This window comes from Notothenia coriiceps, unplaced genomic scaffold, assembly GCF_000735185.1.
Source record: "Notothenia coriiceps isolate Sejong01 unplaced genomic scaffold, NC01 NC01_scaffold00030216, whole genome shotgun sequence".
Taxonomy (NCBI): Eukaryota; Metazoa; Chordata; class Actinopteri; order Perciformes; family Nototheniidae; genus Notothenia; species Notothenia coriiceps.
Genome location: NW_011362917.1, coordinates 513643 through 526615, shown reverse-complemented (window position 1 = coordinate 526615; position 12973 = coordinate 513643). Strand labels below are relative to the sequence as shown.

The following is a 12973-nucleotide window of genomic DNA, read 5'->3' as shown; positions in this document are numbered from 1 at the left end:
ATGTTGATATATATATACACAATCAACAGACACATTTATACACATGCACACATTAAGATAAAAGCACAACAATCAATATATACAAAATAACAAGCAAGCAAACACAGACGCCCTTAACCATTGGTGGAATATAATAAAGTACATTTACTCGAGTACTGTACAATATTGAGGTACCGTAATTTTCGGACTATAAGCCGCGCCTTTTTCCCTATTTTTCGACGCTGCGGTTTATATAACGGTGCGGCTAATCTATGGATTTTTACAGCTAACGGCCAACACCTTTAACTCTATGGGCTCTATGGCCGGTCCGCGGACCCCCACCTTTAAGCGGCGGGTTCCAGCAGGAAAAGCTGGAGGCCGGAAAACAGGTAGCGCGCAAAAGTAAAAGTGGAACCGAGAGTGGTATGCCGCTGCTGCGGCTTATATTCAGGTGCGCCTTATATTCCGAAAATTACGGTACTTGTACTTTAGCTGATTAAAATTTAATGGTCACCTATTATGCAAAATCCACTTTCTCATGTCTCGAATAGCATTACTTTAAACTCTGTTAAGTGTCTTTGTCAAATGGTACCAGCTAATTTGCCCCAAACTATTTTGTGGCCACAACCCATTTTTTATTTTGGGGTGTGGCATATTGTTGGCAAAATATCTGTCTGGTGACTTCAAAGCCAAATATTCATGACTGCAGCTCTTTTGGGGAAAAGGAATGTTTAATAAATATATAATCGTCTGATAGATATTCAAATTCTGAAAAGCTAAACACTTTAAGATTTCGAGCTTTAGGTAAATAAAATACAGATTGTGTTTACTGTCTAAAAACAGAAGTCAATGTGACTCCTGGCCCTGTAATGCTTTTGGGGGTTTTCCCTTAATTGTAGTGTGTTATATAGGTTTGTGTGCATGTAAATGGTCGGCAAAGGCTAAAATCCCAAGAACAGGGGAGTTTATTTATTTATGTCACAGTAGAGATACAAACATCAACCTGAAGATAAGCATAACCGGGCCCCTTTAATAAAACTTTTTCAGTCCACATTTGAACTTGTTTTCCTTCTTCCTCAGAACTGCATTGCCACTCATGAATGCAACGGCATTGACATAATCATCGCTCTCATCCTCAATGACATCAACCCCCTCGGCAAGAAGAGGATGGATCTGGTGCTGGAGCTCAAAGTGAGTCATTATTGATTAAAGGGGGGGGGGGGATAAACACTTCAAAAATGTTACACAGAAAAAAATGTTTAGTCTCTTGAGATATTTCTTCTAAAAACACTTTTTGATTTGCTTAAAATTAGTGAGAGTTTCGAATATCAAAAGTGACATTTAAATGGAGAAATGAATCATTGAATTGGGCAGTTACATTACTGGAAACATAATTCTCGAGATATGATCAAGTAATTACAGGAAATGAAACGGTGTTGACATAAATAAAGTCTGCCAAATATTTTATTTCAACACATGATCAACTAAGTAATCCATTAGGAATTAAATAACAAGCCCACAGGGAAAAGTATGAATATTTACGTATTAGATTTCCGTCTTTAATGGTGATGAATGTATTCCCCTGTTAGAACATAAATGAACCTGATTCTGTTCGTGCTCTTATCTGCGCTCTCATCTTTTCCTAGAATAATGCCTCCAAGCTCCTTCTTGCAATTATGGAGAGTCGCCATGACAGCGAGAACGCAGAGAGGATCCTGTACAACATGAGGCCCAAAGAGCTGGTGCGTGAGACATCATGCAAATACATTTCTGAGTCTTACATGGAGGTTTCGTGACAGTGTGTATTCTTGTTATCCTTCACATATCCTGGAAGCATCTGTTTTTGAGACTTCCTGAAGTATCAGGTCACAAAGCCCAATTTTCTGTTTTGTTGGGTTCTAAATAAACGAGACTTTTTAATAAAACACAATGATATTTCCCTGACAGTAATTATATATATATATATAGGATTCTACATTTCAGTACATACATGTGTGAGAACAAGGTCTTCATGGATGGATTACTAAAAGGGTCCGGGCAGAGGCCAAGGGGCTGTAAGTATCAGGGATAACTTTCCAGCCAGGAACGGGAAAACAGATAAACGAAAACATACGAATAAAAAAAATTAAACCAACTTCAAAGAGAGACAAAACATGACTACAGTGAGAGATGAAACGACTAAGACGAAACATGAAGAGACTACAAAGAGACACAAAATGACCAGAAAGAAAGATAAGAACGAGCGACTGTAGCTACAACAAACAACACATAGACTCATGGTGTCTTTAAAAGGGGCAAAACAACAAAGATGTCGACAAACTGAGAGGAAACACCAACAAAGAGNGGGGGTGACATCTCGGAACGGGGGGGTCGAATGGGGGATTGAAACACAGGGATTTTGAATGAACATCTTTAGTTTGCATGTGATACAGGTGTTCGAAGAGTTCGTGCTTTTGTTCGTCAATTAATATTATTTTCACCTAGTAAATTATATTAAATTTTTGCGTCGATGCCGGGACGGTAATTTACGTCTCGCGCAAGTGTGTCCGTCGCCGCAGGTGGCGACGTCTCTCCGTCGCCAACAGAGGCCGTCGGACGTTCCACCTACGAAGGGGATCCCCTCAGAGTATAAGGGATGATATGGAGAATACAAAAAAAAAACACACATGCCCCCCCTTTCCCCCCGTAGATCCGCCCCTGGCACAACTTAATGTATAACTATTTACAAAACATGTCTCTATAAACACACCATACCCGAAAAGGAGCAGGGAGAAGAAAATAATAATTATAAATAGAAATAGATGGTCTGTCCTTCGTATTTTCTTATTCACAGCCAATCATAACAGTATCGTAGGAAAATAAGAGAAACACAAAAACGTACAAAAAAATACTTAGTTCCCACTTGACAGTTAACGGAAAGAAACAACAACAAACAACAACACCAAATCATCACATGTACAAGGAAAAGTGCATCTGAGTCCGACTGGAGTAGAAGGGGGAAAGCGGCGCATAATATAATAATAATGCTGTTTCTTGTCTTTTCAGTTGGCGCGTCACAACAAGGAGCTGCAGGCGATGCTGAAGCCGGGGGGAACGTACGGAGAGGGCGACGAGGCCCTGGAGTTCTACTCAAAACACACGGCACAGATTGAGGTCAGTGGACAGGACTGTGCCTGAACTGTAGTGTACTGTGCTGTTTACGAGGTCCTGCTGTCTTTCCTAGTACTTGTTTACTTTGAAGTGTTACTGAAAAAGAATCAAAATTGTCAGCTACCAATTCTTGTGAAACATTGACATTTCTACAAGCTCCAATGCCGCACATCCATAGGAAAAAAAAGAATATATATCAGCAAGCTCCCTCAGACTTGAGCACTTTCTAAATTGTAAAGGTTTACTGAAAAATTATTAAAATGTTGCTATTGCAGGGCAGCCAACTCTCAACTCTCTCGCCACACTTCCCTTGTTAATCATACTGCTCAAAGTTCAAACCCACAAAAACAAAACAGAGCAACACGACAGAAACCCCTCCCAATAGGAGTGTCAACCCGAATGCCAAGTCTTATAAAAATGCACCGACTACACCGTATCTGAATCTCACTCCAAAGTAAAATAGAAACGCCGCCCTGCAATTATCTGCCCACTATGTGAGATCAATTGTAGGACGTCAGCTGCGGGGAATTGCTACATGTTTTTGCATTGACAGGAGACAGGAGGTGTTTGTTGGACTAAGGCCTGTACTACGAATCCAGTTCAACATACCCTGGATATGTTTTGAGTTATCTGGCTTAACTAACAAAACAAACGCGATCTCGCTAAGATGCCGCGGACTGTACGTAATGTTACTCTGATCCGGTTACTTGTGTTGTGGCAGATATTTAAGTAAGCTTTCTTAACGCTAATGTTATAATAGTCAGATTGCTCTGAAGATGGGAGGTGATATTCTATTAATGTTCACGTTCACACAGTCGGTGATTTTTGCCGGCCGTCTTTCCTGCAACGGCAGTTTTTCTGTATTTCCTTTCTCCTGTAATATGACTTGATCGCTTTAAACTCTGCACACTGAGCTCTGATTGGTCAGCAGGCAGTGCTTTCACTGAGTTGATCTCTTATCCTGCCCAGATACACCGGCCCGAAATCGGCAGTAAATGGGAGTCGGGCCGAACAAGAGCGTGGGCACGCCCTATTCGTAGTGGTGTGCGCATCTAGCCCGCTAAGAAGTGAACCAGCGTCGTAGGACCGGAAACCCAGAGTTAACCCTGAGTTACCTCGCTAAGCGAAAATCCGGCTTCGTAGTACAGGCCTCAAAATGCCATAAGTGCTGTCCACCATCTACCTTTGGAATGTTTTCATGCTTTCCTTGAAAGGTGGAATGCTGACTGTTGACACTGTTCCGTTCCTTCGTTGTTTGCACAGTTTATCAGGCTCCATCTAAAGGAAACAGTGCTTCTATTTGGTTTGTAAAGTACAGTATGTGACAATAATAAGGAAGATCTGTTGAATAAACGATCTGTAAAGACGTGTTTTTAAAGAGAACGGTACGTGTTCATAACCTTTTGGTCTCAGAGAGTGTGTGTTTGTTGTCTGTTTCTGTGGTTTGCTGCAGATTGTCCGTCTGGATCGCACCATGGAGCAGATAGTGTTCCCCGTGCCAAACATCTGCGAGTTCCTCACAAACGAGTCCAAGCTGCGTGTTTACTACACCACGGAGCGCGACGAGCAAGGCAGTAAGATCAATGACTTCTTCCTGAGCGCCGAGGATCTCTTCAATGAGATGAATTGGCAGAAGAAGCTGCGAGGCACCCAAGAGGCAACTGGAGACGCAAACACGGTTCCCTGTGCGTATATTTCCTCAACTCTTTATGTCCTGTAGTTTCCTGGTTTACATGCTGTCCTGTTGCATCCCTCCAGGAACCCCCTCTTCCAAAAGGCTCTTTCACATATATAAATATTAGGTTAGAGGAAAAAAGAACCCACAAGATGATCATTTGCAGTGCTGGAAAGTAACTTACTACATTGACTCAAGTACAGTAATCAAGTGCAGTTTCAAAATACTTCAGTTTTTCCATTTTATAGCAATATATACTTCTTCTCCACAATTTACTATCAAATATTGTACATTTAAAGGTGGGGTAGACAATGAATATCTGAAGTGCTTTGACAAAAAATCCATAAAAAAATTCATCTGTGGAAGCCGTAGCGCTGTAAAAAGCACGACCAATCATCTGAGCCGGCCCGGCTAAAGTAACTGGATGGCCTACCTGCCTGTCAGCCTTCCATCTGTGCACAAACTTATCTCGTGCCCTCATTGGTCATGTGCGTGTTCGTGTGTGTTGGAGGAAGGGCTCTGTAAGGAAGTGGCAGATTTGTTCCGGCTGTGTATTTTCAAATTCTAGCGCACTCGAGCTGGTTTCTCCAACATTACCTACCCCACCTTTAAAGTAAGATGATTCTGTAGTTTAACAGCAACAGGGTAAGGATGAAAAACAGCATAGATTCACACAGATAATACAATTAGGGATAAGATCAATCATCATTGACTTACTATTTGCAGATTCATATCATAATTTGTTTTACTTTAGTTGATTTTTGAACTTTTAAAACAGCCCATTAGTAACCAGTATTTCTACACTGTGTTATTATTGCTTTTACTTTCGAAATATATCTAAGTTCTTCCTCCACTTTTGATCTTTGTAAATAAATGACTCACCCCATAAGACCTTGGATTCTTGTGTGAAGAGGAAGAGGAGTCAGAATTCCCCTGATGTCACTTTGGCAATTTGGCAACTCAAGGTTTAGTAACGTGTCCCAAACTTCCTCCACACCTCTCATGTGATCATTAGATAAAAATGCTTTAGCCACCAATGAAAACTATTTCTGCAGTGGAGACTCGTTATTAGAAAGCTCAGGCATTTTACTTCTATTTCTGTGGCGTAAACATTGAGAGAACCACGGAAAACCTTGATAAAGATCACACGGCAAAAATAACACCCGCACAGTGCTCGGCTCACCGGGTTCTCAAAATATGATGAAAAAAACAAATCATGCATTCAGATGATACGCCCTCAGGTCTCACACGTTTGATTTCACGTGTCAGTTGTACAAACCAGAACAATCTCAGGGTTAAGCTGCATAAATCAACAAAAGACGATTTCTACGGCCAAAACTTGACTTGACTTCAAAAATGTTAACTAATAATAATAATAATGTATAACTATTCATCATCACCTGGTTTAAAGTTAACTAGAAATCTGTCATCGAGGCTGCCTTTGTGTTTGTGTTTTTTCAAATGGTTGCCGATTGCGTCATCGCTGCCGACCGAAGCCTAATCCGTCTGTAATGCTTTTACATTATGAGCAAACAGGATTATAACATTTCTCTAAACCACAATCAATTGTAAAATGTGAGAAAGGGGCTTCACTCTGATCCCTTACCTCTGAACCCTGGAAGTGGATAGAGCATGTACACCTTGATAAGAACCTTTATATAGATTACTGTGACACCTGTAACAATGTTGGTTAATGTAAGGCATGATTGCATGACAACATATTTTCTATAGAGATGTTTTATTCAGCCAGGAGAGAATGATGTGTTTGAGTGTGATTTAGTGGACGATGAACACGGTAGTTGGGGTCGGTACACAAACCGTCTTTTGTTTCAAGCCCATTCACAAGTTTGTCTCATCTTTGTAATTAACATATAGTTTCTGTATTCTGATATGACTGTTAGGTTCCTTTTATTTTTGTAATTCTGGAAACATATGTAAAGGCAAATTAATTGTTTTTGGACAGGGTTAAGTAGTATAGTATTAACCTTTACATAATCCCTCATTTTAGTCTTTAGCCACTTCATAAAGGGAATTTAGAGCTGAAAACAGTAGAGCATCGATAAACTGGTGTAAAGAGGTCACACGTGTAGAATGCTTTGTTTTGTCTGGGGGACGATATAGACGTTTTTTATTTGTATTCCTCTCTTATGATAAGCAAAATTAGGACAGTCAACATTAATCCTTGGCAGGAAAGATAGCTGTAAAATGACAGGTGAGAATCAGGATTCACTCTTGATGTTCTTACGATTTGTAATTTAGTAGGATTAATAGGTCAATCTGTTTCATCCACCTGACAGTTTGAGGTCATGATTAGTTTCATATCTTTTACTTTTAAAGCTCATGCAGGCTCAACCTTACTGAGGAAACATCAAAGCAGTTCAGTGGAAACGGGCTCCCATGTCAGCATGCGAGGGATCGGCAACATAAGACAGGAGAAACTGTTCAGATGATCCAAAAAAAGATTATAGCATCGTGCTGCAGAGCTCCAGGCTCAGACCCTGTCCCACGCTGAACCCATCTCCATCAATGGGACCCATGGTGGGAAATCATGTGTGTTATCATGTGTGTTATCATGTGTGTTCAGGGGGAAACCCCCAGATTGACAAGGTATTGCCCTACCTTGCCAACAGAGCATATAACTAATACATTGTAACACACACCAAACAACCTCCATAATATTTGATGTAATTATAACGTATACATTTAGTTAATGTTATATCAAGCAACCAATCACTTGTACTAACCCTAAGACTTTGCTAGCGTTACCTAGCTAAGCTGATGTTGTAAGCAAACTATTGCTATTTTCAGGACATCAACAACAAGCAAAACAATGTCAAAAAGCTAAATGTAATTATTTAAGCTTTTAACCATCATTTATTTTTGCTAACGCCATTAGCATAGCTAGCTAACTTACCCAAACTCATAAGGTTAGTACTGCTAACTATTATTTATTTTAGCTAACTATGTTAATAAAGTCAACATTTAAAGGTTGCATTGTTTAACTTGGTGTTATTCGTGGAGGTTGTGTGGCTTTTTCAAACGGAAGAAAGCATGATATCTTGTCCGGATCATTGTCTCAGTGTACCCTATTTCAGATTTAACTTTTCCTCAGGACCGGAAAGGAGCTTTTGCAGCTTGTAGCTTCTCAAAATGTATACGAGGAATATCATATGTCTTCTACCTTTTAAACTAAGCATTCGTTTTCTCAATACCCTTTTGAATAGTACAGTCGCACAGGACTAAACTCTATGTTGAGTTTTTCTTAGAGCCTTGCACCCCTTGTTGATTCTGTCAGTTACTGCTGTGAAGTAGCCGTGTGTTGTGGCTCGTCCCGTGGTCAGGCCTGAAGGAGGACAGTTTGCAGATCTCTCAAGTCTCACACACGCATTTCACTCCATTCACACGCTCACACGCCATTCACACGCCACACCTTGTATTTCTCACGCAGAGATTTCTCTCCAGGGTACCGCCGCAATTTTGTAAACAAACTAGACTTGTACCCACTAGCACCCCCCCCCCCCCCCTCGTTGACCCTTCGCGATACAGAGGGCTTCATGGGAACTTTGAGGGGAGCCAGAAGTTGGATTACCAAACACCGCTGCCAAAATCTCTCTCTGCACTCTGTTCAAAACTTGAGAGCCCTGAGTTTGTGTATAATGTGATTGCACCATAGACTGTATATATTGCACGGATTGCATTGATTGCACGTGACAACGATCATCACCTCTCTCCTCAGTCTAAATGAATCATCACGGCAGTAGCGCTGCTGCTAAGCACTTGTGATGAATGTAGTGACTTTGGTGGCTAAAAGTCCCCCCCGGCAGTTCTTCTTTTCTCATAAACAGTCATAAACAGCTCAAAATAGCGTTGGTGCGATACTGATCTCCTGACCAAGCTCTGAGTAGGCTGTGTGTGCGTGTGGAAAGTGTTTGGCGTGTGTGAAATGTGCATGACAGTTGTTTGTGTGTACTTAAGTAGATGACAAAGAAGTGAATTATTTTGTTTACAGCTGCTGAGAAAGCCACCATGCAGACTTCTTCTGATTCCGTTTGATTATTGTATTTCACCACAAATGTAATGCTTTTTTTTCCTATCAAATTAATCTGCACTCAACTTTGTCTAGCTGATAAAAGATGGAAAATATGTAGTGTAGCTGATCAGAAACATGACTGACAGTTGAAGCAAATCATGAAAGAAAATATCAAGTATAAAACCATTTGACTGAAAGGACTAAGAAATTATTTATGTTGTGGTGTGAAACTCAGATCAGTCGTGTGATTTACTGCTAATTCCTGTGACGTTATTAGATACATTATTCTTGGTGTATTGCACTGATAATGACTGTGTGAAATTCAACACCCTTCTCCAGCTCAGCCCATCCTGTACTGGTGCTCCAGGAACATGTCCTTCTGGAGCAGCATCTCCTTCAACCTGGCTGTCCTCATGAACCTGCTCGTGGCCTTCTTCTACCCTCTGGAGGGCGTCCGAGGAGGTCAGTCTGCTGAAGTCTATTCCTTTCCTTAAAGGTCACCTATTATGCAAAATCCACCTTTTCATGTCTCTTCTACATCAACATGTGTGCCCTCTGTGGAAAGAGACTCTGAAAGTCTCAGGAACAAAGATTCTCTCTCTTTTTGTCCTGATCCATTTCTATAAAAACCTGTCTGAACAGGGCTGAAACAGAGGGGATTATGGGTAATGCTGCAATTATCTGTTTGGTGTTTCAGCCAAACACTTCAGAGACTTGTTTTGTATATATCTGAGACCTATAATATATTGATGAAAAACACTATGATAGGGGACCTTTAAGCCCTTTTATTACTGGTGAACAAAAGGTTAATGAGATCTTCTGTTTACGTGCAATGCGGTTAACACGATAAGTGCGACTTTAACAGCTCCGGAAATGTGAGTGTGTGTGGCATAAACAATAACTGGCAAAGACAGGGGTGTGTCAGGAGGCGTAGTACATATTGTGCCTCACCAGAATCCTGTGCGGCAAAGATTAAAGATAAGGGAAATTGGATGTTTACGCCTTCTAGGTAAAACCTTGGTGGTTCAGTGTTGCCTCATCTACCCCAGGCTAGCAGTACATTTAAGGCCGTATAAAGTTTTGTTTGTATTAAAGGATTATAAATAGTTTCTAGTTTCTGAAGCCAACTGGCAGACACAACCTTTCAACAGTGATTTCCAGGTGTGAAAATGGCAATACCTTTCTCTTCTGTATCTGTACATTTTTAAATGAATGGTAACACTGTCTTTGAAGACCGATTTGAAGACCTGAGAAATGTTGGACTCAAACATGTCTCGGAGGTGAGACAGAGACCAGATTGGCAGTGATTTTTACAGCTGATTGCGATTTATTTGAAAAGTTATAATTAGAGAACACGTCCAAAATAAACAAGTTCAGAAATGTGGATTTACAAAGCAGTGAGTTTACCAGACCTCTGTAGCCAGCTCCCAATCTCTGGTTGTGGTTAGCCGCTCCAGACTACATTAGCTGGCCAAACACCTGAAACTCTTGCCAGATTGCAGATGAGTCGCTGTTTGGCAAATGAAGGTGCCAGGTTAAATAATTTGTCGACTAAAATAAACAATATCTCTGGTTTTGCTGCGTCATTTTTTGTTATTGTCCATGTTAAATCAAGCAATGTTAAAGGCATGCATTGCTAAATCTCTGAAGCACTCATTGTAGGAGATTTTTTCTGCAACCATGACTTCATATCTGCTTTATGCAAGCCTCAAAGAACGGACTCTCCAAAATAATCATTAATTGTTTCAATCTGAGAGCTCTATAGAAGATGGAGTGCAGTCACGAGGATTTTACACGTGTTTCCTTGAATACCTCCTGATGTGACTTGAGCAATAGCATCCAAACATGTTTTCATTCAGTCCATGTATTTATAGCAGTTGGCATGTGATCAGAATTACAAACCTAAGATGCATTATTCATTGTCATTGTGTACAGAACACTATGTGCGCTCGTGCTTGTGGTTTGGGTGTAGCCTCACACCTCCCAACGTGACTTTAACTACATGTGGAGGTGTGAAGAGAATGTAATCTTAAAAGAAGATTTTAATCTCGACCTGCGGGGCTATCGCAAAGGACCAAGATGGATTTGTCTTGGCTGGAAGGATCTGAACTGTTATTGGATACTTGACCTTTGTTACTTGACTTAACATGTTATCAGATTTATAGTGTCATTCTCACACTGCTCCAGGTTTTGATAGGGTTGTGTCCTTTTTCCCCATACTATCAGAAAATCTAACAGGAAATGGCAAACTATGCTTCTCACCGTGGAGAATACCACTAAAAGTGACACCTTCATGATAAGATGCAGATTCAATTTGCTTTACTCTTACGAAAGCCATAACAGTGCCTGCTTGAATTCAAACTTCCTCTATGGATCTGAATGTTCTGCCTGTTGCATTGGAAAAGGAAAGGTCAGTGTAATTATCATCTCTCAACCCATCGACTATCGGACTGACAGTTAATTTTCTGTCCAGCGGATATCCAGATAAACACATTTCCCGGAAAAAACATTGTTTACATTTCGATTAGCCACTTGAGATTCAAGGATGGAGTTGAGAAATTGCATCTATGACCGGATTGAAATGGCCAGAATACATTTGTTAAACATGTTTTTATCTGATTAAAAGACTTGCACCCCAGACTTGTTCAAGACACACATGACACACACAAGAAAAAACACAAAGCAAACATTTACGAAACGTCCTTTTGTAAAAACATGATACATATTTAAAATCCAATTTAAGCCGCATTACTTCAGTATCTCATCGTCCTATCCTTCTGTCACTTTCACTATGGTAAAAATGTGTTAAAATTGGTTAATTATCATCTCTGGTCAGCTATAAAATATCAATTAATCGTGGCTTTCATCCTAATAAAAAAAATATCTGACCCTGGAGAATTCAAATTACATTGCCGTCTTAAATATATTTTGATAAATGTATACATTACATACAAAACAACTCTCTAAGTCAGGGTTTTGTCATTAGAAAGCAAAAAATATATGATTCATTTAAAATAAGCTAATTTTTCCAGGAATTCCAAAACCCAAAAAACAAGGTAATTGAGTTTCTTTCTGGGATCAACATATTTGACCTTTTCACCCAAGACCATATTAACCCCTGATCAGTCAGGCTGTGTCAGGTGGTCAAAATGTCCTGATTTAATTTGGGGAAATCCTCTCTGGTGTTGGGTCACAAGGTGGGACTTTAGAGAAATAAAATGAATTCAAATGCAACCCGCGGCTCTTTAAGCCCTCTGCTCTGGCTCCCTTGAGCTTAGACAAAAATAACAAGGAAATAAAATCAAAGTATTTGTAGGACTATTTAAATTGTCTTGCATGGTTGAAAATGTTTCGTATCTTGTATTTTGAGGTGATACTGTGAAACATAAATAAAACAGTTTTAATTAGGTCAACTAAAATATGTGTCATATCCTGCTACGGTCCCGCGTCAGCGCCTTTTCTTGCAGGCGAATAACCTGACCCCCGGCTCTATGAGCGAGCTATGGATAAATCAAAGAAAATAAAGGTATCGGAGGAACACAGAGGGTTTAATTCTGCGTGGTTAGAGTTATATGCTTTCACAGCAAACGATTCTGGCTTACCGGTATGTTTGATATGTAGAGAGAAGTTATCAAAGGTGCTGCAGCCTTTACGTATCAAGGCAAAAAAACAGAAGAGGAAGACAGCTGACGATCTTCAGTCATAATTCAATCAGTTAAAGGTGGGGTAGGTAATTCACTTCAGAAACACTTGTTGTTATATTCCATGGAATGCTCTTAACATCCCGATAGCAATGAATATATTAAATGCTTTGACAATAAATACATAAAAAAATATCATCTGTGGAAGCCGTGGCGCTGTAAAAAGCACGACCAATCATCTGAGCCGGCCCGCGGCAAATAACTGGATGGCCTACCTGCCTGTCAGCCAGGTAGGCCCTTCCATCTGTGCACAAACTTATCTCGTGCCCTCATTGGTCATGTGCGTGTGTTCGTGTGTGTTGGAGGAGGGGCTCTGTAAGGAAGTCTGAAGGAAGGGGCTGATTTTTTTCGGCTGCGTACTTTCAAATTCTAGCGCACTCGAGCTGGTTTCTCCATTCTTACCTACCCTAACTTTAACTCTTTTTAGGGTGCAGCTAT

At 40.3% G+C, this 12973-nt stretch overlaps 1 protein-coding gene across 1 annotated transcript in view; it reads left to right on the top strand.

Moving 5' to 3' along the window:
- Positions 1-1059: 1059 nt before the first annotated feature.
- Positions 1060-12973, top strand: part of LOC104959425 (inositol 1,4,5-trisphosphate receptor type 1-like) — a gene marked incomplete at its 5' end in the record, with an annotated part of 43528 nt that continues 31614 nt past the window's right edge. The window contains 5 exon segments of the mRNA XM_010787315.1: positions 1060-1170; positions 1626-1732; positions 2922-3132; positions 4583-4814; positions 9174-9296. Of these exon segments, the coding sequence (XP_010785617.1) occupies positions 1060-1170; positions 1626-1732; positions 2922-3132; positions 4583-4814; positions 9174-9296 (784 nt within the window).